General features: G+C 39.9%; 2 protein-coding genes across 4 annotated transcripts; one reads left to right on the forward strand and one right to left on the reverse strand.

Annotated features, from left to right (window-relative positions):
* Window positions 1-29: 29 nt before the first annotated feature.
* On the reverse strand, window positions 30-11,429 carry pkd2 (polycystic kidney disease 2). Of its 2 annotated transcripts, none has more exons than XM_085276624.1 (15): window positions 10,509-11,429; window positions 9,965-10,078; window positions 9,148-9,281; window positions 8,110-8,360; window positions 7,784-8,008; window positions 6,796-7,024; window positions 6,541-6,711; window positions 6,238-6,419; window positions 6,018-6,138; window positions 5,812-5,910; window positions 3,670-3,791; window positions 3,441-3,558; window positions 3,131-3,291; window positions 1,625-1,772; window positions 30-1,231 (listed from the first exon to the last, which is right to left on the reverse strand). In XM_085276624.1, exons 1-15 carry the CDS (start codon window positions 10,927-10,929, stop codon window positions 1,022-1,024), a joined length of 2,706 nt encoding a protein of 901 aa, XP_085132750.1. In that variant the 5' UTR covers window positions 10,930-11,429; the 3' UTR covers window positions 30-1,021. The 2 variants fall into 2 exon arrangements, with proteins under 2 accessions (XP_085132750.1, XP_085132749.1); XM_085276623.1 differs by having other exon boundaries at window positions 3,131-3,294.
* A 5,067-nt stretch (window positions 11,430-16,496) lies between these two features.
* Window positions 16,497-26,377, forward strand: g3bp2a (G3BP stress granule assembly factor 2a). 2 transcript variants are annotated; one of them, XM_085276627.1, is made up of 13 exons: window positions 16,497-16,683; window positions 18,396-18,514; window positions 18,596-18,677; window positions 19,032-19,205; window positions 19,598-19,688; window positions 19,808-19,913; window positions 20,031-20,211; window positions 20,509-20,610; window positions 21,138-21,240; window positions 21,344-21,403; window positions 21,514-21,645; window positions 21,778-21,905; window positions 23,065-26,377. In XM_085276627.1, exons 2-13 carry the CDS (start codon window positions 18,420-18,422, stop codon window positions 23,335-23,337), a joined length of 1,527 nt encoding a protein of 508 aa, XP_085132753.1. In that variant the 5' UTR covers window positions 16,497-16,683; window positions 18,396-18,419; the 3' UTR covers window positions 23,338-26,377. The 2 variants fall into 2 exon arrangements, with proteins under 2 accessions (XP_085132753.1, XP_085132754.1); XM_085276628.1 differs by having other exon boundaries at window positions 21,778-21,896.
* Window positions 26,378-27,177: the final 800 nt, after the last annotated feature.

The following is a 27,177-nucleotide window of genomic DNA, read 5'->3' on the forward strand; positions in this document are numbered from 1 at the left end:
ATTTATATAGCACCAAATCACAACAACAGTTTTCTCAAAGCGCTTTAATTTGTATGGTAAAGACCTACAAATAATACAAGGAAAAGCCAATAATCACATTACCGTCTATGAGCAAACACTTGGAGACAGTGGAAAAGAAAAACTCCCTTTTAACAGGAAGAAACCTCCAACAGAACCAGTCTCAGGGAAGTTTGTGGGTGCAGTTTATTTTCTGTTCAGATCAGTAGACAGTATGACTATTATTTGATTCTGCTTTGAAATAATGACTCATCTGTAATACTGTATATAATATGTGATTTCTCTCTCTTTTTATATATATGTTTTCTTGTAAAGTGAGATAAAACCAAGTAAAGTCCCCCTGATGTATTTTGATAACACTTTATTTGGCACAACAGATTTTTTTTTTTAAAAAAAAGGAAAAATAATGCATGGGTTTCCCATGAACACTGGATGCACTCCAAATCGAAGTTTGTTTAAAGTTACAATATGTATCATAAAACGATAAGCTAATTCATTGGAAGGATGAGTAAATGTGACAGGAAGTGCCACGCTTGTACCTACTGCATATTAAAATGATGAAAAAAGTAATCAGCAACATTATTATTCATAGAAAGGGCTTTTGTGTAAATGCTAATAATTGTGCATACAGCGATCAAAAGCATGTAATATTAAAATCATACACTGAATTCTGAATATACTTGCTCGCTGGTACATGCGTGTGTAATACTGTGGTGTAATGATTAAATCCTTCACTGTTCCTCAGCACCTTGTCTGTTTTGTTTACCTTTCGTCATCTGTCAAAATAATACGTGAGACTGAGTAAAGACCCTTTGCATGTGACAGCCTCTCTCTTTCAGTGCATTTGTGTATACCAGGTGAGGTGCATTTGACTTCCTCTCTAATATGTCGAGTAAGTTAAACACCTTCCATGAGCTTTAGCACATTCTGCTGCAAAACAAAGACCCACATATTAAGTTAGGATCCAATAAAGTTTCTTTGCAGAGTTCAGCATGCCAAGTCTTCACACATGGCTGCTCCCATTCACGCCTGTGTCGAGGCCGTCGGTGGACAAGGACGAGGAAGGGCGAGGCCGCGGGCCAACAGGAGTGGCCGGCTGTGGGTGGCTGACCTGTGAGACCATATCATCGGACTCCCAGCGCTCCAGTTCCTCCCTGACGAGCCTTTCCATCTGCTCTCTGTGTGTGTCTGTGTCCCGCCCCAGATGTTCATCCTGACAAACGGAAACAGATTAAATGTCAAACTATGTTAACGTCAGCTCAACCCACACGTATTCATCTCGTGAGTTTATCCAGTTAACTTATAATAACTCATTCTGAGCTTCTTCCTGAATGTAAGGCAAGTATTTAAAAAAAAAAAAAAGACTCTTGCTTAAATCCTAAATGTTCGATAGTGTTCACCACAGTGTTCATCACTGTTCGAGGGAGTGACTGAGAGTGATGAACCAAACAATAAAAAATACCTAAAAACCTCAAAAACTAGAATACTGTTTTAAAACTCAACTGAGGGGAGCTGCAGGGTGCAATTCAGCCATAAGTCAACACTACAAATGACGCATTCAGTCATGTGATAACATTATTAACATAATAACATATTAACACCTCACCTCCATGACTCCATCCAGCAGCCTGCTCACCACGTCTCTTCTTTTAAGATTAGCTCTCTCCATGACTTCCAGCTTGACAATCACTGAATCGATCTTCGACACTATGCTGCCGATAGAGTGCTCCATCCTGTCCACGCGTCTCACCAGCCTGCACAACAAAGAATGATTTTCTCTCTTGTTGTTAAATGTCATATAGCGCTGCAGCTGCTATCACTCAGAACAGCATGAAATACTACGACGTGACACACAATACCCATTTTTGCCTGCCAACATTAGCTGATGAGTTTAGCTGATGACAAAATTAAATCATTATTACATTATCAGTCTTTGTGTACAGCACGTGTTGGCAGATATGCAAAGGGACGATGCTAACACATCTGCAGTAATACAGATGCAGTTTCGCTAATGTCCAGTGCTGCATATACACCGATCGGGCATTTCTTTATCATGGCCCCTGTTAGTGGGTGGGATATATTAGGGAGGAAGTGAACATTTTGTCCTCAGAATTGACGTGTTAGAAGCACAAAAAATAGGCAAGCATAAAGATATGAGTGAGTCTGACAAGGGACAAGCTGGACAAAAACTGCAGCTCTTGTGATGTGTTCCTGGTCTGCAGTGGTCAGTAACTATCAAAAGTGGCCCAATGTGAACCAGTGACAGGATGATAGATGGTAAGGCCAAAATGATGCATGTGGGGAGTGAAGGCTGGCCCGATGCATGTGGTGTGATCTGATCCAGCAGATGAGCTACTATAGCTCAAATTACTGAATAAGTTAATTCCCCAGATCTCAGTCTAATCAAGCATTTGTGGGATGTGCTAGACAAAGTACTCCGATTCATGGAGGCTGCACCTCGTGACTAACAGAACATAACGAATCTGCAGATACCACACCTTTAGGGGTCTATTGGAGTCCATGTCTCAATAGGGGGGAACAATATTAGGCATCTGGTTATTATGTTATGCCTGATTGATATCTATTTATTGTCATCAACCACATAAATTTAATACAGTAGAGTTGTAGTTCACTGACAGACACAGCTACTGTTACGAATAAATATTTAACTTACTATAATAAATACTGACAGTTAACAAATCTGTAATAAATCTGGACCTTAGATCTAAACTTGAACTTGCAGCTTCTTGTTGTTGTTGTTTTAGTTTCTGGAATTGACAATAAACTTCGCCTTTAGTCTGTCCAACACTCTTAGGAAATCTGTCATGACTATGTGTTCATTAATATAATAAAAATATATTTAAAAAATAATTATTTGTTCCTGGCAAAATGTTTTCATGCTGCGCAAGTTTAACCTATACTTCAGGATGTTCCAATGTTTCACAATCACCAAAAACTGTCATCAATTAGACTTCATTCCATGCTTACATCCAGTTATCACCATGGTCCTTTCTCTACTAACTGAGTCTGCCCAGCAGTTTATTTATTATTATTATTTCTTTAAATATCATTTACTGATAAATCTGAGGAAGGAAAAAAAAAAACTTCATACACTTGAAACTCCTCATACGAGACACCCCCAGAGCTGCTGCCACGACGTCGAGAGCTGTGACCACTGTCCTCATCGTCGTCCTCCTCTGAGTCATCCTGGGTACGAGGGAAGCTCCGCCCACTGCTGGGTCGAGTCAGCGAACTGCGTTCCAGATCCAAGTCCTCCTAGCGTATGAGCAGAGACACACTGAACATCTGCTGTTGTGGCTGCATTGTTGCACTTATGTGCAGATTGTCTGATCAGTTACTGAAATAACACTCTTTTCTTGTTTTACCAAATGGTAAAAATAAAAGCTTGGGACTTCACTCACTCTCTCTTTCTCCAGGTCATCTCTCATTTGCTGGTGTTCATGCTCTGTCAGCTCCTGATCACCATCCTGATCGTATTTGGCAAAGATGGCCTGAATCTCTGCATCTGTGTGACCCTTTCTGATGAAATTAAGAGACAGTACACACTGAAGACAGGCTGCATGAGTGTTATATTCAACAAACTGAGCACAACAACTCTGAGGGATTTTAGCAGAATTAGAGTTTCCTCACCCTTTTAGATCCTGACGGAGTTCATCAAAGTTCAGTTTCCCCCCAGCTTGACGCAAACCGTCTGAGATGTCATCTACCGCTGTCTTCTTTAGTCTCAGCTTCATCAAAGCTTTGTTACAACTCTGGGGGAAGGAAACCAGAGAAATATTTCAAATTACATTTACAGTAATATAAATGAGTCTCTTCCATAATATACTGACAGCGACATAGGGGGGAAGAAACAAAGTACAAATACTTCGTTACTGTACTTAAGTAGAATTTTCAGGTACCTGTACTTTACTTGAGTAGGTCTTTTTTCTGACAACTTTTTACTTTCACTCCCTACATTTTGAAACAAACACAGTGTGTTGCTAGATGCACTGATCGGGGACCACTTTTAATTTTGTTGTACCTGTGACAATGATAATAAAGTTATTCTGATTCTGATTAAACGTCCAGCAGGGAGAGAAAAGAAAGCGCTAACTTCACTCAAAGATGGAGAAAGATAAGAAAGACAGGAGAGGAAGACGAGGTTGGATTTAAATGTAAGGACTGCTCAGTGGGATATCATAAACTGGAACTTTAAAGCTTACATGTAAGTCCTCTTGTTTTAAAATCAAATATCGTGTCTGTCCATGTGACATGTGTTTTCACATTGTTATACATGCTGCAAAAAACAGAGGGAGACTAAATGTGTTGTTTAAAGATTGAATGAAAAGACTCTGCAGTTTAGTGCGGGATAAACAGGTTACTTTGCTGTACTGTGGTGGATTTAAAGGTTCTCCCACCTGCTGAATCCCATTTTAGCCTCTTCCCTACTAATTTTCTAGTTTAGAGGCAAAGTCTCTACAATGGAGGAAACAGAAAATAGTGCTATTTTTTTATACTCTGAGTACCTTTATTAGAAATACAATGTAGAATGAAATAAAGTTTGTATTTCTATGTACTAATATTATTTTATAATTACATTATACATAGGGCGATCGTGGCTCAAGAGTTGGGAGTTCGCCTTGTAATCGGAAGGTTGCCGGTTCGAGCCCCGGCTCGGACAGTCTGTCGTTGTGTCCTTGGGCAAGACACTTCACCTATTGGTGTTGGCCAGAAGGGCTGATGGCGCAATATGGCATCCTCGGCTACAACTGTAGCTTGCCTCCACCAGTGTGTGAATGGGTGGATGACTGGGTGTGTAAAGCGCTTTGGGGTCCCTAGAGGGGACTAGTAAAAGCGCTATACAAATACAGGCCATTTACCATTAGTATAATACAAGGTTCAGTTAGCTTAGCACAAAAATAACTGGTAGAAAGGTCCTTCAAAGAGCTACTTTGAGTACATTTTAGAGCCTGTACTTTTTTACTTTTACTTGAATAAAGAAGTTGACTCAATGCTTCAACTTTTACTGGAATATTTTTTAATACCCTTTAGTTATACTTAAGTACAGAATGTCTGTACTTCTGCCACCTCTGGACAGCAATAGAAACACATAACTGCAGTCCTACCACTTTTTCTCAGCAAGGAAAGCCTGAAAAACCTCACAAAAAGCAGAAAATACTGCCCACCCAACACTCCACACATGGTTCAGATAGATTCAAGAGAAAAGCATCAGTCTTTTTGTTAAAACTACAAAGCAGAGTTTTTACACTTGAATGCACCACAGCAAGACCTGATGTCTGCCCATTTTCCGCATAACATCATCATTATGAAACTTAATTTCTTGTGACTGGCTGCTCTTTGCATTTCTTTGAAGACAGAAGTTGTGCTTTAAAGCCCCGCCCCCATCTCAGCCACATCCAAATTCACAGCTCTGATGTCTGGAGTTTTTACTTCCCACTAACTGATGAAATGAAAGTCATGGTTCTCCCTATTTATTTAGATACAAGCTTCGACATAACAGCCCAGATTCGTTCCAAGGTGCCTGCTCAGGTGAGAGGACATGGCCTAACTGATCTTTAATATGAGCATCAAACAACATCACAGTAAATATACAACAGACGACAAAGTGTGTCATAATACTTCCCCTGTTAAGATTCAGTCACACCCAAGAAATCACACTTTCAGGTGTACATGCTTATACTTATTATTATTATTATTATCAAAGCCAAAACCAATTTAAAAGAAATCTGCCTTAATAACAAATAACAATGAAATAGAAATGTTGTTCAATACCTTCTTAATAAGGTCTGTCATTTCCATCTCAGACCTCTGTTGGGACATGTCAGCCTTCACCTCAGAGTATGTGTCATTGATAATAGCCAAGAACATGTTCTATGTAAAAAATAAAGAGAGAAAATATTGTAGGATAACTGAGCATTAATTTTAAAACCCAGAACAAAGGTTACTTATTTAACAAATCACGTGGATTCTCTACTTACCATGAGAATAAAGAAAATGAAGAAGACAAAGGTTGTAAAGTATATAGGTCCAACAACTGGATGAGCTTTTTCAATTTCTGAGAAGTTAAAGTCTCCCAAAATGATACGAAACTGGGTAAATCTATGCAAACAAACAAATAAAACATTTTAAACAACAATAGGAAATAACACTGGTTTGAGGTGTTCCTACATTCATTAGCTAAATTTTCAAGGCTCTTACATGCTGGCTTGGAAAGTGCTGAAATCGTTGACTTGAGTTCCAAACACCAAGTAGGCCAGCTGAGCGTAAGCCAAGAAAATGATGAAGAACATGATGGCAAAACCCATGAGGTCCTTGGCACAGCGAGACATGGTGCTGGACAGCTGACTCATGGTCTTATTGAAGTTGATGAACTTAAAAAGCTGAGAGGAAGTGAGACAGTGTTCGCATTAGTCGACTCTGCTGCATTGGTGAATTCCACTAAGTGTTCCTTGAAGGTCTCTTGGATGAATAATGAAGTAAAGGAAGAAGATTTTTTTTTACCTTGACCCAGGAAAAGAAGACAATAACCGCAGCCATGTTGTTAAACTGAACCTGCAGGTTGGCTAAAGGCTCAAAGCTGGGGTGAGCAGTGTGGTTCTCCAACAGGCCTCTCAGCAGGTTTCCAACCATGGCTGTTCTCGTTATGTTCATAATAATAGCAACAATGCTCAACTGAAAGAAACAAACAAGTGAAAGTCTGTGAATATCAAATCAAATCAAATTTGTAATCATCCTAAAATTAACCTTGATGCCCACCGTGACAATAAGAACATCGAGACAGTTCCACAGGCTCTTGAAGTAATGTAGGCGGTGGATGCGGATCTCCAACACTTCCTCCACCACATAATAGAGAATGAATAGGCAGAAAGCCACTTCACACATCCCAACAAAATAGTCCCAGCTGGACACGTATCGTATCAGTCGCACCGTCTGGAACTGCCAAGAGGTCACTACGCCACCAGTAGCAGGGAACTCTGCCAGCAACCTGACAAATGCACCACATTTAGTCAGCTATTGCAACGGTAGCTGGCATTGTTATGTTGTGGAAACAAATCAAACTAAAGTGTGTAAATCAAGAATCTGGCTGATGATAAGTCAGGAAGGAGCATGATTAGGTTTTCTAATCCTCATTAACAATGGAAGGCAAAGTAGATTTAAGTTGGTGAGTATTTTCCTCAGCAACTTCCTTCTTGGATTTAGCCATGTGTATACATCCATACTAGTCACCACCATTGAGGTTCAGCAAAGTAATGTGGATAGGCACCGGGTGATAACCATATGCTACCACACACATTTTAGTTAACAGAATACTAAAAGCTTTTTACTTTTTGTTAAATTCAGTTTAAATTCAAGAATCGAATCCAAAAATAGGCAATTTGACCTAAGGGCATTTTTCACCATTTCTGCTTATAAAGACCTTAAAACTAATAGTCCAGTCATACAAGAGGAAAATCTAAAAAATGATATATTGAAAAGAGGGGTCTATAGTAAATTTATTCTGTGCTGCAATTAAAACTGCAAATTTATTTTTAGATTTACTTTGTTTTATTTTCAAATTGTGAATTTTCAGTAGCAAACTCAGGAAACATTAAAATTAGGCATTTTCTTGAAGATATTTGTACCTACGTTTAACTATAATAATGATTTCAAAGTATGTTATCTGTAGTTTTGTTATTTTAGTTTCAGCTCAATAAATCTGTTACAACCCAACATTATAATTTATGACAAGGCTATTGATTCTTACCTGGCGATGCAGAAAAGATTTATGTTGCTGTTGTAGACAGAGAAGTCGAGGAAGACTGCCCTAGTGCCTCTGTCCAGCCACAAGTGATCTTTCAGAACCTGCAGCTGGATGGCTGACTCCTCTTTGGTACGAGACAAGTCTTGGTAATATCCTCCACCTCCATATTTAGACACCTGACCTGAGTAACTGCTGCTATTCATCTCGCTTTCTGGGGTGTACAACCACCTGACAGAGGCCAAGAGAGAAACATACAGGATGTAGATAGTAATATATCTGCATCCCATATGATACATATTTATGTAACCAATTTAAACTCATGAACTTACGCGGTTCCATTCTTGGGACCAAAGGGGGCAGTATCCTCATTGGTCAGGGTGTATAGGTTGTAGCAGTCCTGGACCTCATCCCTCAGATCTTCATGGACAGAGCAGGTCTCATTGTGGACCTTGACCTGTCGGAGGCGCGGCACCCCAAGAAGGAGGTTCTCGTAGTAGATAAGACTCTGATTCTCTGGCAGGCTCTTATTATTGTACCACACCTCCCAGTACATGCCATTGAGGAAAGGTCCCTCTGTGAACTGAGAGTATAGGGCAGACAAAGGCATGAAGAAAGATCTTTAATTCTTGTAATCAAAAGTGTGGTTTATTACTAAGTTTGCACTGATTGAACTGATGGACACCAACTTCACAAGACTAAAACTGCCATGCACTTTTAAAATAAAGAAATAGTTCACAGATGAGATCAACACCACACTCACATGTATTTGATAAATATGAACCGAAAGTTAAAGTTTCTTAGCTTAACACAAACTAAAGATCAAGGTCAAACTTATTTATATAGCACATTTCCAACAGCTCATACTACATATACAAAGTACTATACAAACTAAAGAGCAACTAAACAAGGAAAATGCACGACAATGATGCAATAAAAACAACAACAACAACAACAACAACGAATAAAAACAACAACGATGACTGAAGCTGTTAAACAAATAATATATTTCTGTAACGCACAAATACAACCCCTGGGATAGGACCAAGTCCAGTATGTGTCCTTTTTCATGAGTGGGGACAGTGACCCATTGTGTCAGGTTAAAAGAGTCATTAACATTTAGAAAGTCCTTGACCAGGGATTTAGCATCACAGCAGACATGAATATTAAAATCACCACTATCACCAAATCACCAAAATCAGAAACTTCAAATGCATCTCATCAGTAGGGAGCAAATAAGCATTAGTTGAAAAAGTTGACTTTAAAGTACTCCTTTAAACATGACCTTCCTTTCTTGAGATGTTGTGAAATGATAACAAAACTGCAGAAAAGTAAAAGACATCAACGACAGGATGAATGTTACACTTTACCTTCCAGAAATCCTCCATGGTTGACAGGCTCCTAAAAGTAGAGGGGTCCCCGGCAGACAGCCGCGTGTCCAGGAAAAGCTGAGACATGACTTTGGTGTAATGGTACATATTTACACTCACCATCCCATAGGTCACTGCAGAACAAATCAGGATATGACAGGAAAGAGAAGGAAATTTCTATTAGCACCAGCATCAATGACACAGTTTACATGCACTCTGACTGTGTAAGGACCCTATGAACATTTAAATTCAAAATTAGGCTGAATCTACTTTTAATTTTGTAATGCATTATTATTCTCTGCAGTTTTTCAGTAGTTCTGGAAAATGCCTTTAACAGTCGGGCTCAGGCTGGCAAAATAAGCCTTAATGGTGTCTGCCAGGAAATCATTTCCTGATCCACCCTAAACCACACTTTGGCATTTTTTATTGCAGCAAGAAGAGAGAAGGGAAAACTTTACTATGAGTTCTTTTTATTTTATTTTAACTTTCTTCCCAAACATGCCACTTCTTTTTGCCATTTGAAATTTGTGCTGTTTTTTGAATTTATGCCCGTTGACAAATGCTGAAATTTAGATTTTCTGCCAGACTCATTAAGCTGTGAGTATGGAAAGTAAATTTTCAGCAACAGGACAGATGCCACATTTTAAACAGCTGTCCATGAGTCACTCTCAGTTCAGTCCACAACTGTTATCTGGAGCTTAATTTATGCTATCTATCAGGGGGATCTCCTAAGTATTTCTTAATAATGATCAAAGTAATAAGTCACTTCTGAGGAACTACTCCTAAAGGACACAACAAGACTCGCATGTTTACTTACAGATACAGATGGTGATCAGGAATGCGATATATGTGAGCATCTCCCTCAGTACATTCCTGAGGTATCTTTCTCGACTGCTGTCACTCTCCTCCATCAGCTCTGTGCCCCACAGAACTACAAAGGAAACAGTTAACTATTAACGTGCAACATTTACACAGAGACAAAATGTGCAACTATCTCAGGAAAGTTTAGAAGAGTGACAACACTCGAGGCTTCCATCTTTGCATAAAACCTTATATACATGAGATAAATAAAGGCTATGACACATCAGGACAATATTAGTGCAATTATTGAACTCAGATTTACTGATAACAATAGAGAAGAAAGCGGTGGTCATACAGAATTCAAACATATATGTGATTCCTTACTTTAATGGACGAAAATAAAGTATTGTTTTTTATCATGCGTGCATCGTCTTTATTAACAGTTACAAAGTAAAAACACAAATAACACTTAGTAAAAAAAAAATAGCATGACTGTCAGTGAACCGTACAAGTTTTTTTGGCGTTATTCTTTACAATAAGAATAAAAAATCGTCACCTACTTCTGATTTTCTGGAGTATCTGCTTCAGACAGCTGGGGTGCCCATGCCTGTCTTGCTGCTCCAAAGTCGGGGTTGGATAGAGTCCTCCTCGGGGGATGTTGGTGCTGCTGCCCCCACGGTTGTAGCTACCCAGACCGCTGCTGCTGCAGCTGCTGCCGGAGGTCGTGGACGCCGACCTTCTCCCGGGACTCGCTTGAGGCCAGTCTGCTTCCATGATCTCGTCCTCTGGTTCAAAACCCGGGTTATCCCGGCTCCACGCCTGTCGCGAAGGTGGGGACGGGGTGCCTACGACTCCACCGAGACCCAGGTCTTGATGCTGGATGTTCTCCATCTCTATCCCTTCACTTGAGTCGAGTTTGTTTGCCGACCTAGCAGCCTGGCTCTGAGGCAGCTGCTGGGGTCTGACTCGAGATGAACTCATGGTCCAGCTATTATTATTATTTATTTATGTATTTTATTATTATAATATGGTGCGGGCATGCGAAAAAGCTAAATGTTACCCATAAACAGCAGTGACTGAAGCTTTCAGAGGTGACAAACTAAACTGTTAAACGCCTTAAAAAACAACCAAACAAATAAAGCAGAAAATTAGTCAAATGGCCAATTGAATGAGATCACAAAACCTTGCCGTGTGCGTAAAATTCACGGTAAAGAGATCTCAGTAACGATGTCCTGCTCCTCATAGCTAATGCAGTAGTTTCCACCCTCAACAAACCGTTAGAAACTTCCCGAAAAGTCCCGTGAAAAACGACGTCCGTTTCAAAGTGATGCCTTTAAAGTGGTTAAAGTTGTTAGATAAACAGGTATTTGGACTGAACTGTCCGCTGCATTAAAATGCCGTGTTTACGTGAAAAAAAGAATATAGTTTTCTCATCCCGGGACAGCCATCTTGTTCTTGTTACTCTTCCCCAAAAAACTCCTTGGGTTGGACTCGGGTTACAGTAGAAGTCATGGCGTCGCAGTAAAGGATGGAAAATACCACAGGGGGAACTTTTTTTTTTAATGAAATTGATATAATTTTTTTAACCCCAATGTCTTAATAAAACTTAACAAGATTTCACTGTTTGGATTTACAGCGTGTAAAAGGTGTAGGGTTGTATTTAATTAGTAAAACCCAGAATTCAGAATTTGAAAAAAAGTTGTAATTTTATTTGAAAACTTTTTTTTTTAGCTTTCTTTTAACAACCAGTAAGCTTTGCACTTACTGAAAATGTAACACAGGTTTTATTTATAAAGTTACACAAGCGCTGCGTGTTTGGGTCTGTGGTTGCTATGGCAACAAGGCACTGGGCTAAGAGGAGCGTACTGACAGGAGGTCGGAAATTTCAGTGCTCCACATGCAAAAAACAAACCAAACCAAACAAAAAACCCCGTCAAAATCAGCGGGAACTATATTTGATCTGCTGCATTTTAGCTTCTAAATAAAATGCATGATCATGGCCGTAAATTGGTCAAGCTGACCCTTTGGTAATAACGTGCTTTCACACTGGGCTTCTGTAGTTATACATGGGTGTAACAACAACTCTAAAATCTCAAGCACATATTTAAAAACAAACTCCACAAACAAACATGGTTTCAGTAATTTTGTTTAGTTAGGTAATGATGTTAACCTACGGTCTGCTCTCCATTTTGTTAGTTATTATATAATTTAATTTGTATTATGTGTTTTCATGTGTCCAAACATTATGGAAAAAAATTTTCTCAATACTTTTGGAGGTTAAAAAAATGCAACTTCAGATTTTTTATTTTGTGTCTTTCCAGCACTCTAGTAAGCCATGATAATGGAGGTGTTACATGTATAATGCACCGATGATCAGGCTCTGACTTTCTCTGCACTATACATCCTAAATTAAAAACAAAGATGTATGATATTAAAAAAACAAGCTTGTCTGATTTCCAGATTGTAGATATTAAAAATGTACAAGTCACCCATCTTACAAAATAATTATTTCGACTTTAACTTTATATATTTTTTAAAACATCAAATCAGCAAAACTTTGCCTATTCACCTAAATTTAGTAAACCAAACTGTTTTAAGAAACATTGTAAAAGTATTAAATCAAGCTTTTGTTTCTATTTACGTCAGTGACAAAACACATATATCAACCACCAAGCAACCAAGATTGATTATTTTTAACCTTTCCCTACATTTTGTGCAGGTTTTTATTCTTTATTTATTTATTTTTTTTACCAGCAAAGAAAAAAATGTCCCACAGTAACAGGCATTAAGCCTGTTTGACCACATGGTGGTGCTTAATATCCACTTTTGGGAAACCCAAAATCAAAGATAGAGTTAAATGTCAGAAATCATGCTTCACTGTTGTTTCATCGGTTTAAATAACCTCACTTTTGGTGTCAAGTCTCAGTTAAGTTTCACAAAGCTTTCTTTTGCTCTGTCTCCACAGGTAATTAATCCGAAGACAGAGAAACATACAGTAAACATCTTAGAGCAGAACAGTCAGTGCACACAAATCAAAATAAACTAACAACTTTGACTGAGAAACGGTCCTGCCCTGGTGTACTGGAAAAATATTATGTCATCTTTCGACTGATAGAGATGAGTTTCTTCTATAGTTGTCAGGTGGGTTTTCATGGACTATGATGCCTGCAGACAACACTGTAATCAATAGTGAGAATAGGGAGCAGGTGGATGAGTTTAAATACCTAGAACAGAGAACAGAGGGTGGTGGCAAGTGAAAGGAAAGGTTTACAGCATGGTAGTGAGACCTTCTATGATATGTGGTTTGGAGATGGTGGGACTAAGAAAACGACAGGTAACCAACGTACAGGTGGGAGAGCTAAAGATGCTGAGATTTTCTTGAGAGCGACCAGATAGAAACATCAGAGGGACAACTCGGGTTGAGCAGTTTGGAGACGAGGATAAATGGGCAAGGCTGAGATGATTCGGATATATGAAGAAGATGGATAGTGTATATGTTGGACAGAGTACTGTTGAATATGCAAAGATTCATGGATGTAACGGAGGACATGCAGACAATGGCGTGTCCAGCGGGGTGGCCTGGGGGGGCACAGGCCACCCCCCAAACCAGACTGGCCACCCCAGGTGCCACCCCAAAGGCAAAACAATAAAATTCAATCAAATATCAAATGTCCGATTATGTTTTCACGGTGACGCTCAGATATCCGAGTGTAAGTGAATGCAGCATCGCTTCTGCGCTATGCGCATCACGTTAGCAAAGGTAGGAGAGCCAGGCGCGAAAGACGGCACTGCAGGAACACAATTTTTCGGTGAAAGAAAATGAGGACAGAATAAATGTCCCGGTAAGTAATATCAAGTTTGTTGAGTTTAGTAAACTTCGGTGAAATTAGAATACGAAGGAAAAAAATAACACTTAAAGAATTATTGCAGCCGTGGAATATTTCAGACAGTAGGCTACTGAGGGCAGCTAACATAAGAGTTATAAGATATAATCTAAGTCGTAACATTGCTGTATGGAGCTGCAAATTTGGTTGCAGGTTAACATAGCTGGACTGGCCATCGGGCATACCGGGCATATCCCCAGTGACTTATTTTTTATTTTTTTTGTAATGGCATGAACAATGAGAGGTGGTGGATTGGCCAGATGCAGGTCGATGTGTAGAAATAACTCAGGTGTTTGGTGGTGGCTATGACGGGGCTTCCACAGAGGCAACAGGTGGATGAGGGAAGGGGAGGCAGGAGGAGAGACCCGAAGCAGCCACCAGTCCGAGTGTCAGGTGAACTGAACTTCATGTAAGAAGTTATGACCTGCAGTCTATCTGGGTCAGATATAAACCAAGTTTAGGTGGAGTTTATTTTCATGTTGCTGACTTTTTACTGTCAGTTGCAATAACTCATACTGCGTTCTAGCCAGCTTGACGGAGTTTCTATACAGCTGGGTGGGTGCTATGATGTTACTGATAGTGAACTTTATTTTATTCATAAGGTTAGTTAGTAGAGTTGCCAACGGCTCCTTAAAAAAATGGAATGGTCCCTCATTCAGAGAAAATATTACGCGTTTCGTATTGAGCTGAGAAGAGACGCAGTTTGTCCCGGACTTTAGCTAGAATGGAAAAAAGACACAAAGCTGGATTTATTCTGTCTTTATGCTGCACAGCTGCCTCTTCTCTCATTCTCCCCCCTCCCTCTCCTGTTGCTACTTCAATCATGAAACTGATCAATGATCAGCTGATCGGCTTTTCTCTCTTGTTTGTTTATCGCCCACTTTGCGCCAGAAAGAGGAAACCAGCAGATATTGCGCTAAACAACAGCAGCACGTTTAAGCTTGATCAGCTGTTGTTAGAATGTATTTAATATTAATTTCTAGTATCAACTGATGTTTGCTGGAGCCACAGCTGTAAAGCTGCTGGTCATGATGTCTGTTTAGATATGTGGTGAGAGGGAAACATGAAGATGAAACCAGGAGATGTCCTTACTGAATCATCAGAGCTGAACAGGTGATGGAGAAACAGGTTTACCTTTTAGGTGACATGAATGAGTTGAAGTTATCAACTGTTTCTGAGAGACAATAACACCAGGATCCTTTTTTATGTAGCTGACAGCTGGTAACTGTGCAGGGGCGGGTCTAGCAAAGTTTTGCCAGGGGGCCAGGTAGGGAATTAACAGGGAAAGGTGGGCACAAAGAAATACTTTTCTTTCTTATTCTCATTTAAAATACCTAGTTTTTATTAAATAATTATCTAAATCTTACAACCAAAGTTTTTATCTGACGTAAAATGTATAGAAATCATACATATACCAACAAGACTGTACATCACTGTCACAACAGCATTTGTTTTCATTCAAAGTCTTTATGGCTTTACTACCTGGTGGGTCGGTCTGTAGTAAAAATGCCCAATTTTTTTGTCCCAGTCCAGCCCTGCAGGTTAATACTGGCAGTGTCACCATGCCAGCTGACTGTATTTCATCATCAGCCAGTGTTGTTCTTTATCAATATTACCAAAGTTTACGATAAGGCAGCATAGAAAGTATTTACTTGCTTTCAGGTTTTATTCAAATGTTAGTCTTTTCATTTGTTTCCCCACTTTTTTCCTGTTTCAAAATCAAACACCAGTTTGTGAGAAGATTATCTTCTTTTTTTAAACAGGCAGATAAAATTTTACATTGGCATTGGCTAATTTGTCAATTGTTTGTTACAAATGTTCGTATTTTAATTTTCAAAAATGTTTTTGCCCAAAACATATGTGCAGTATATGTCAGTAAAAATACTATGCAAATATTGCTGTCCTTGAATGCTGCGTAAACACTGACAAAGCACTGATTGTATCTCTTGTACTTTATCAACGCAGTATCTAAAAACTTTGCACCGTAGTGGTTAAAATCTCATTCTAATAAGAGTTAAAAGTGCATTTGGTTATTAGGTTTATAGGATTATTGAATTATGGTTAACGGTTGGTAGAATTTTTTTTTTAAACATTATCTGCCAATTAAATCTGCCACCCTTCTCCAAATCTGTGCCCCTACCTGGCCCCCCCAACAAAAATTTTCTAGACACGCCACTGCATGCAGAGGGTAGGTGTGACAGAAGAGGATACTAGTGATAAGGAGAATTAGAGGTGGACCCCCTAAATGGAACAGCTGAGAATAAGGAGAAGAAGTTGTTCACAGTTAGAACTGGTTTGTAATGAGATTTTTACCAAAAGAATGCGTTGTAATCACAGAATTATGGATTTGATATGCACGTTTAAACAGTATACAGTATGCATGTTATTATGCATGCAGTATGCATGCTACAGACAATTACGTATATATCAACATAGACGATATCAAAACACCGCAAAAACCTCAATGCAGGGCAACTAAAGAGTTTAAAAACACTCCTGTCCATGAGTACCGTTTCAATTACGCTCCACACGTTTGCGGATAGTTTTGTAGGGGCGTGGTTATTTATCTGACGTCACTCTCTTTGTTGCCCAGTGTAATCAGTCCATTGGCTGAATTTGTGTAATGGGGGTTCCCAGCCCCGGATTGCAGGGGTACAACAATAAATCGAAGCTATCGCTTTAAATCTTCAATCTCTGGTAGAGCAGAGATCATAAACTGTCAGTGAGAGCAGCGTGGGAAATCGCACAGTATCTCATTTGGGATTTTCTGTAATTCAGAACCCTTTACAGTCGGTTGCTCATAATTATTTATTACACACCATTCTGTCTACATAGATAGGTCTTTCACAAGGTAAGTTAGCATTCCTCTAAGCTAATGGTTACAGCATCAGCTAGCCTAATGTTAGCTGCATTGTGTAGTTACACCGCAACTATTCCAATCGATTACAGCCAGTAATAATTCAGAGTTGGCGACTAAAATGTGTCATTATTGTGCAAATATTCCACATTAGCTGTGTGGTTAGACGTTTTAACTCTGAATCAAGTTAGTTAAATCGTCTTCCTTTGTTGTCTCTGAGAGCTAGCATTAGCTCTTAACTTGTTTCATTGATAATAGCTGGACACTCAGGCGTTGGCTAATAGAAGTGTGAGGGAGCTTTATCTTACTTGGGCTTTGTAACAAATTTTAAAAGAGTGAGTGAATAGTATCAGTTGTGGAACCTCTCTGTTGGTTAACTACAATGGCAAATGCCTTAGCCATTGCTAACGCCGGGCTTAACATCAGGTCGGCTTGATTTACCCGAGCTCTGCCTTCAAACAGCCTGCTAGTTGTATGTATGTGTGGATGTTGTCTGTTTTCCAGGGTTGCGTGTAAATGAAATATGCCCGCTGTCTGAACAAGTGGTCCCTGTCGAAAGAAAAAACGACGACGCCACAAGTCAGCTAACGCTAGTGTTAGCCAGTTAGCAGTGTCGCAGGCTCTGAGTTTCGATTCAGTTTGCTGGGCTCGTGTTAGCAGTTTACGGTGACAGCAAAGAGGCCGGTAGTGGCATTCATATTCATTCAGTCCACTATATAACGTGTGTCAGCTTAACGACGTTTCAGTGCTCATTAATCTTCTAGAACTGGCGCACATACGGTGCTGTTTTTGGATCCGTCTGTTAACGTGATAAACGTGAATGATGACAAAATGTGGTTAGACGAAAAGGCCCTTTATAGCAGGCCACTCATCTACATATGGTTACGCAGATATAACACATGAACGTGATGTATAGTTGCAACTCAATTTAGCGGTAGTTTCGCTGGCTTTCTCCACTCGTTAACCAGAGCACCTGCACTACTAGCTTCCCTTTTTAATCATCAGCTGGTTTCCCTCTTTGTCTCATTGGATAGACGTGATGGCGCAGTTGAATGTCGGCTAGTGTATTAGCCAGCCAGCTAAACAGTCAACTGTCTTGCTTTTGGTATGGAGTTAATGTTGGTTTGATGAAACGTGGGCCTAGACGACGAAAACGAAGCGCTTTTCTAGCAAAGAGGAGACCTTTCTGTACTTCCTGTACTTGCTGCTCAGATACATCCATGTTTACCTCAGGCACTGCAACTGCGTGTGCTCAACATGGACTTCCTTAAAATGGCCTGACCGCAAACAATGCACGATGCGCTTTAACTGATTCTGAACTTCATTTTCTGTGTCCGTCACTCGGTTGCCACTCTATTATGACTGCCTAGCTTAAGCCAGTGCTGTAAAATGCAGATGTAATCCTAGTGGAGGAATTTTGAGTGTTGCTAAAAATATATGGCCGTTTTTGTTTTGTTTTTTTGTTTGTTTTTTTAGTTATGCACGGTGTTGTTTAATAGTATTGAGTTATCTTAAGTATTATGTGGTAGGCTTTCCACGATGTTTTTCCACAAACTAAATATTTTCACTTTTTCTAATGTGGTTTAGGGTATGTGTAATCACCAACTGAATGTTTAAATGCATGCTCTTCACGGTATAATAACTAAATCCTGGTCGTTTTTTGTTTTGTTTTTGTTTGTTGTTGTTTTTGTTTTTTTTCATTTCAGCACTTAATATTGTTTACCAAAGAAATGGTGATGGAGAAGCCAAGTCCCCTGCTTGTAGGGCGGGAGTTTGTGAGGCAGTATTATACACTCTTAAACAAAGCACCAGATTTTCTGCACAGGTAATTGCAAAATGTTTACATGACAGTCTATTTGATGGGAAATTTGTGCATGGGTAATGATGCTTTTTAACTTGCGATTAGGTTTTACGGGAGGAATTCTTCCTACGTTCATGGAGGACTCGACCCAAGTGGAAAGTTGGCAGAAGCAGTGTATGGGCAAGCGGTAGGTACTGTAGCCCCAGTTCATTAATGGGGTAATACTTAATTTTAGTGAAATGTCATTTTAATGGAATTTAAACGTTTTAAATAAGTCGCTGTCTGCAAAGAATATATGTACGGGGAAGTAAAAAAAAATGGTATTATTAAACTACCAGAGGTAAAAATACCATCTTGCATCCTGAGCTGATGTATACTTATAAAATTAAAACACACTGGGTAAATTCTGCTGATTTTTAACCTGCCAAATTAGTAATTAAAAGTTTGAGAGTCTAGAAATAAGATTCCTATTTTCCTAGTTCCTTCATTTTCTCTTTTTTTTTTTTTTTTTTTTTTTTTCTCCCCTCCCTGCATATTTTAGGAAATCCACAAGAAGGTCATGTCACTGCAGTTTAGTGAATGCCACACAAAGATCAGGCACGTGGATGCTCATGCCACACTGAGCGATGGAGTGGTGGTACAAGTCCTCGGAGAACTGTCGAACAATGGTCAACCCATGAGGAAGTTCATGCAAACGTTTGTGCTTGCTCCAGAGGTGAGTGCTTCTACCTCTTGGTGCTCCCACTTGTCTCAAAGTGGCCTCACAATAAAGGGAATAAGTAAATAGTGTTAGGATCTTGGAAAGAAAGCGACTAGAAGTTTTGTGATGACATTTCACCTCTCATCCAAGAGGCATCTTCAGTTCTGAATAATTGATGAATATCTTTATGAAACTCGCTACTTATGAAAAGTACAGTTGCTTTCTTTCCAAGATCCTTAAACCACCATGACCTGGATGACTGAAAACCTACAAAGACTAATAAATTCTTATCAGGGCTACACAAGACCAGCCTAATTGAAAAGATATACATGAAGTACTGTAACATGTGCCGTTTGTGTATAAATATTAAACAGTTTTTCTTTTCTTCTTTTTTTTCATGTTCTCAGGGTTCAGTGGCGAACAAGTTCTACGTCCACAATGACATCTTCTGTTATGAGGATGAGGTTTTTGGAGACTCCGAAGCTGAGCTTGATGAGGGTGAGATTTTCATGAGTGACTTTTCTTTTTCTTAAAACTAGTGAGTTTAAGTAGATGTTCATATTTTAAAGTGCTCTTGTTTTTTTTGTTTGTTTTTTTTAACTATTTTGCTTCTGCAGAATCGGAGGAGGAGGTTGAAGAGGAGCCAGAGGAGAGGCCGACTTCCCCTGAACCACTTCAGGAAAGCCCAAACAGCAGCACCTATTATGAACCTCACCCCGTCAGGTACGCAGAACTTGATTAGAACTCGGTGCAATCAAATGTAAGATGAAAGTCTCTCAAATATGATCCGTCTGCAGAGGTGACACATTTGTTTCATGTTTCCTTATTTGTGGTCTGCAGCAACGGAGTTGAAGAGCCCATGGAAGAACCAGCTCCAGAGCCAGAGCCGGAACCCGAACCAGAGCCCAAGGTAGAGGAGACGAAGCCCGAGGTCGAGGAGAAGGTTCTTGAAGAGATGGAGGAGAAGGCACCCTCACCAGTCCCTGTGGAGTCTCCACCAAACACCCTGGAGCCTCCCAAGGTGAGGAGAAATTACTTCTTAGTGGTTTCCATCTCATATTACAAGGGGCAATACAAGTTCATTGAATCTAAAGTGATGCATTTAACATTTTAGAGAATAACAACTTTACTGTGATCCAGTTTTAAAGCCAGAAGGAAAAACAATGCATTTTGTAATGTTAAGATGCACAGAGCAGGACGATACAGAATCCACATGGCACTAATGCGCTCTAATCAAAGTTACAAACATTGATATGACAGTGTGGCTGTTGAGCATTATCAGTGTAGCCCTAATGATGCGTTACTGTACTCCTAACAGCCTTTCTCCTGGGCCTTGGTGACCAGTAAAAACCTGCCTCCTTCTGGCACAGTCACCTCTTCTGGAATCTCACCCCATGTTGTTAAGGCTCCAAGCTCACAGGTAAATAACTACCATGAGTTTATTAACTTAAAAACCAAGAGAGCTTGTTGTAAATTAAACCTTAATAATGAGATACTGTAGGTGCCCCTCTGATAGGTGTAGGCCCTTCTTAGAAGTCTCTTGCAGTGCTCATTTCAAACGTGCATCACATTGAATGTTTGTGATGAAGAAGAGCAATAACTTTGGTACACATGTGTGAATGACCTCTGCTCATTGAAAAGGACACTAACACGTGTTTGGACTTTTCCGATTTCATGCGGCAAACAAAATAAAAATTTTCATTTGGAACCAGGCATATTCAGCATATGCAGTCTCCTCAAGGAAAATATGGAGGAAATTCAGCAATTCTTTAAAACCTGAAGCAACCGCTTGAATGCTAACAACCAATATGTTGAACAACCAGTAAAAAGGAAAAGTTTTGTCAGGAAAAGATCAGAATGACATACAGCCCCAGCACAAAAGGACAGATTTCTGTCTGATCCTAGATAAAGCTGAGATGATATTAATTTCTCATTTGCCTTGTTTAGCCCAGAGCCGATGCAAAGCCGGAGACACAGACGGCACCTCTTCGCCCCAGAGACCAGCGCACTCGTGACAGACCACCCTTCACTCCACGGGGTCCCAGATCTGGTAATGCTAACACCGACCTCCTCAGATTGAAGATTCCTCTGTTTTGGTTTTTTGTTTAAATCTGGTTTATTTATACTATCTGTACGTCTGTGTTGCTTTTTAGATGGCGTTGCTTCTTCAGACTCTCAAACAGGAAAACAGCACTTGAGTTTTGTGAACAAAGGTAAATATTACTGTTTAAAGCACTTGTTTTATTTCTTACTGAGAACATTTTTCAGTTGTTGATCCGATGTGTGATTCTACATTTTCATTGCCTGTTGTTCTGATTTGCAGGTAGCAGGGGCGATTCAGAGTCTGGTGACATGGATAGCAGGCGAATTGTTCGGTACCCTGACAGCCACCAGCTTTTTGTTGGCAATCTTCCACATGACATTGACGAAAACGAGCTCAAAGAGTTTTTTATGAGTATGCTTTTAAATATATATATATAATTATTTTTTTAATATATTTATTTTCTTCCACATTTAAAAAAAAATATTCAAAATTGATGAATTTTTTATTTTATTTATTTTTTTAATTTATCCCCTGATCTTTCAGCATATGGAACTGTGGTGGAACTGCGAATCAACACCAAGGGCGTTGGTGGGAAGTTGCCTAACTTTGGATTTGTTGTCTTTGACGATTCGGAGCCTGTGCAGAGAATCCTGGGGGCCAAGGTAGAAGGGGCATGTATCAACATTTCATTACCCACTTTGTTTCATTTGGTGGTGGATTTTGGTGACACGCATTGCTACATTTCATTTGATGCTAGGGTTCACCTACGTGCTCAGATTGAATACATACTGATTGAAACATAAGTCATTGTTTTCTGTGATATATTTGTTTGCATCCCTTGTCCTGTCAGTCACATATTGAGATTTTAAATATGCAAAGAGGAAAGCAAGATGACGAAGTCAAATTGCTATCGTGTCTCCACCCAGAGAAAGGAAAAAATTTCAAGGGTCTTTTCCTTGAGCGTGTCTAGACTGGTTTCAGACTTTGTTCTCTTCCTGATGGCTCTGTGAAAAATCTTGTTCTGACTGCTTGCACTAGTGCATCTGCAAATTAGCCACTGACAGACAAAACACAACTCTGCTGTCAAACTGGCCCAACTTTCATGCCAAGCATCATCATGGGTCTTTATCAGTGTCCAATCCTGAATCTGTGACATCCAGCCTAGCACATGTTTGTTTTGTTTTCTCTGTGAATCCATGATGAGACGATAAGCAGATGTGTTACTGCAATTCCCTGAAGTCTCTGCACTACCTTATGCCTGCCCACTAAAAATTGGGGGACTACAGTAACAAAATGTCTGCACACCACCAAACCCAGTCAAAAGGTTTTGCCTCTTCTTTAACAAAATTGGAGTTCAAGTTAAAGAGTGGCCATTTTGACACAGTGGAGAAGATCCAGCACACAGACGCATAAGTGCAGGTGTAAAGAATCATATTTTCAGGGAGTGAACAAAAATGGCAGCTCTGCCTCAACCAGTCCTGCAGACATGCTCAAGAGTCCTTTTTATGGGGTGGGGAAAGATTTTGCTGTTTGAGGCTGGGGTTATCAGTGATGCCCACGAGACAAGAAAAATCCAGGAAATTGCATTTGATATCGAAATTGATGCCATTACACAGTAGCAGGTAATAGTGGGGTTTTATTGGTCAGTGAGGTGGTAAGGATAAACCTTAAAAACATGCTTTTCAAGTTGGCAGCAATGTCAATCTCACCAGTGTCCTTTCACTCTGGGTCGCTGCCACCTGAATGAAACAGACCTGGAGAGTAATGCTTAAATAGTCTGGGAGAGGAGCAAAGTGAAACTGACCGTGCCCTTCTTAATTTTCCCTGCAGCCCATCATGTTTCGAGGCGAGGTGCGTCTGAACGTGGAGGAGAAGAAGACGAGAGCAGTGCGTGAACGAGAGACCCGTGGGGGAGACGAACGTCGGGACATGAGGCGCAACGATCGGGGTGCCGGAGGTTCACGAGGCGTCGTGGGAAGCGGGATGATGCGTGATGGAAGGGGACCGCCGCCTCGTGGTAGCATGGCCCCCAAACCCGGCATGGGCTCTGGAAGGGGCTCCAGTGGCCAGGGAGAGGGCCGCTTCACGACCCCTCGTCGCTGAAAAGAGCGCCCCTCCTCACTTCAAGTGTGGAAGTAGTATCGTGTTCTTCATCTTCAACCGTTCTCGTTAACGAAAAGAAATCTTCATGTATAAAAGTATATATTTGTTTTTGTTTGGTTTTTTATTTTATTTTTTTTGTTCCCTCTATGCTTTGGAATGTGACACAGCCTGTCAACCATTTGTTTGTGAAATAGACAAAACAAAATAAGCAAACAAAAAAATGTCGCTTATTAGTTGTGAGCTGAGCATCCTTTTCAGGTTTCTCAAGAATTCGCAGACTTTAATTTGTAAATTTGCGAGAAGAAGAAGGAAAAAAAGGCAAACCAACCAGGAGTAATCTGCCACATTAGGAGGGACTGATGAGACTTAACCACAATAATACAGCCCATCAAAAGAGATTATATATGCCTTGACTTAACTGGGGCGCTGCTTCAAGAATTCCCCTCTATTGCACATTTTATATGGTATGGTTTTCTGCCCGTCACAGGTCGAGAAGAGTGAGATGCAAAGTTCTGTGCAGTTCCTGGGGGGAAAGCTTGCCTTTTACTTTTTCTTTTTTGAGAGACCACTGCTTCAAAATTGCATAATGCTCTCATCAATATGCACTAATGGGTACTTTTGTCATGTTACGTTGACATCCATGCTCGGGACGCAGCTGGAGAGACCTGTTTTGTCTCAAAGCGATACGACTTAACCGGGGCAGGCCTCACTCGCAGCCTGTCGGCTGTGACCAATGTACTTTTCACATTTTTGACCCAAAACAACCTTTCGATTACTGCTGGATGGACAAGATAAACAAATCTACATGACACTTTTCTCTCATTTATGAATCAAAAAAAATCCTCTAATCCTGGACTTACACCCGATGAGTGAGGAAACAAAGGATAAATGAGAAACAAAGCTGAACAATAGAAGAGTAATAATGATGGCGGCTTGCTCTTGTTCTGTTTTCTTTCTTTGGTTTTTTTTTTGTTTGTTTTTTTTCCCCTCTTGAGTGTTTAGTTTTTTTTTTCTTCTTTTTTTTTTTTTTTTTTTAAGTCCTGCCAGCTAGACTGCGAAACTACGATGGTCAACACCTCTCTCCCTCTTCCCTCCCTTCCTGTCTTAAGTGCGGAGTAATTGAATAAATGTACAGCAAAAATCATAGTTTACTGTATGTTTCGCTTTTCTGTGTATATCCATTTCTCTCTCGACTTGATAAAAGCATGATGGTGCCTTCTCTTTCACCTTTTCCAGTCTTACTAAAGCTAAAAGTGGTTTGGGGCTGCTACACAGCTGCTCTTTTCTTTCTTTTTTTTGAACTGGTATCTGCTGAGAGCAGATTTTGGGGGGGGGAAAAAAAATACTTGCAGTATTCATAAGATTTGTTTTTCAGGTGCATATTTCATTTTCCATACTGTTTTATTACTACAGATAATCTGCTGTGAGTTTTGTACATTTGTTGTAATTGTGTGTCGTGGGTTTTGTAGAGACAATAGGGGCCTCATGCTCTGTTTTGTTAAAACAGCAAAGAGGTGCAGCCCCACATCTTAAGAACTTCACCCTCCAAAAAAAAACAAGGTACATTAAAAATGGTGGCAGTGAATTCTTGGTCTTTTGGTTTAACAGGTCATAGCTCCGCACGACCACGATTTCATTGAACTGACGCTTCGGCGATGTCTCAGAATAAAATTCAGACACTGGCCGTAGTTTTGATCGACTCATGGCAGCAATCGGGTTGACCCCTGGACTCACAAGTTGTCAGACTGTTGTTTTTTTTTTTTTTTTTTTTTTCCTCAGCAACAATTTTTGTAAAGATCTGTATGCGTGGGGCTCGTCGGTCCCCTCCAGCCTACAGACAAGCAAATAACTGCACTCACTTTTCTAGCGTTAAAACATTTGTATTTTCATATGCTGATTATTCACTGTGCATATTTTGAGTTATCTGAATGCCATACATGTCAGCTCCTCCTTGTCCATTAGCATTTTTCTTTCTTTTTTTTTTTTGTTACCACTCTAAGGGAGGGAAGACCTTTTGGTTTCGGCTGGAAAGGAAAACGTGTTTTTCTTTTTTTTTTTCTTTTGTTATCTTGCACTGAAACGGGAAGTAAAATGATGATGTAGCATTTTTCTTGACAAATATACTAATGAGGTCTTCCTTGTCTGGTGGTTTTGCACTATTTCCAACATTTCTGGGACAATCTCGTCAGTCTCAACACAACAACCTCTCCAAATTTCTCATCTGGCTGCAAAAAAGAAATTGCTCTTCGTAATTAGTGTGAAATCTCTCCTTCTCACTCGCAGTTGAAACAAGACGTGGTAAATAAGTATGGTATCGTCAAGGTAGATTTTCACAGTCATGCTTGGTAATTTTGTGGTATGTTTTCAGATGTGGAAATGGCTTTTAAACTTTAAACTTGGTAACAGCTTTTGACCTAACATTGCAGAAAAATGACAGCTCTTTGGTCCTCGAGTGCCTCAGCCCACCCACCCCCTCCCCACCAAATGTCTATTTGTCAGGTAATTGCTTAACGCGGGCACTTGACTGCAATCATACTTTTTACAGCAACGGTCAATGAAGAGAGTGGTGAAGAAGAGCCATCATGCTTTCAAACCGATCTCGTGCTTTCTCCATGTCAGTGGTGGTAAAACGTTCGAAGGTAGAAATTTATAGATGGGTAATTCTTTTCTCGCTGAGGTCTTTAACGACTCATCCCTCTCGAAACTTTAAAGGATCCTCGAAAGGAAAAAGGAAGAAAAAGTGTTAATTTATTTTTCTGTGATTTAAAAGTGCAGTTAATGGATCCTCATTGTAAATCATTCCAACCCTTTTTTTTTTAAATGGAAATAGAAGTATCTTCTTGGCTTTAGCAAGTGTGGTAAACATTTGGCTGCCATCTTCATTTTACTGTGTTTACCCTTGTTGCTATTACAAAACTGTTGTAGGTGGAGACTTTTTTTCCCCCTTTTTTTTTTAACGTTTAGGTCCTTATTTTATTTTTCTTTCTTCCTTTCCATTTTGAATGTGTTGGATTTAACATACAATAAACTACTGATAACATCACCGCTCATACCGTTTGTCATGTTTACAGGAGACTCCCCTCATTGGCCGTGTAAAGTTTAAGCCTCCAAACACAAACTATATTAAACATAGGGTTGTGGAGGAAAAGAGAGACTCCCTGTAAAGTTTCTTGCAAAATTGCTTCTCAAAATAGCCTTAAAAGGTGTCAGAAAGTCTTAAGCTCGCTCATACAAACTCATTTTTCTCTCTTCCAGTTTTTTCCTGTTAGTTTCTGTAAGTGGTTGATGGCTGTCAGCTAACATTTTTAGTATCTGTAACACTGGAGCGATAGATGGAATTGTTAACTCCACCCATGCATCAGTTTCCTGCTGCTTAATCCTAATACTAAAACTGATTAGTTCTATTATTAGGATTGCTAAATTATATTACAGTCCCTGGCTACGTTATTCTTGGTGCTGATATTTACTCGGCCAGTCGCAAGGCAGCAACTGAGTGCATTTTGGCATGTAGACACGACCTGCTGAAGCCCAAACCGAGCATCAGAATGAGGAAGAAAGGTGACTTTGAACGTGGCTTGGTTGTTGGTGCCGGACGGTTTGGTTTGAGTATTACAGAAACAGTTAATCTACAACTTTCCCACACAACCACCTCCAGGGTTTACAGACAATGGGCCAATAAAGAGAAAAATATCCAGTGAGCAGCAGTTCTCTGGGTGAAAATTCTTTGTTGATACCAGACGTCAGAGTAGAAGGGTCAGACTACTTTGAGCTGATAGGAACAACAGTGAGTCAAATAACCACTCATTAAAACAAAGGTGTGCAAAAGGCATCTGTGAACAC

Source organism: Mchenga conophoros, linkage group LG6 (assembly GCF_057382185.1).
Source record: "Mchenga conophoros isolate Kocher_MC1m ecotype Shallow Benthic linkage group LG6, M_conophoros_male_GT1.1, whole genome shotgun sequence".
NCBI lineage: Eukaryota > Metazoa > Chordata > Actinopteri > Cichliformes > Cichlidae > Mchenga > Mchenga conophoros.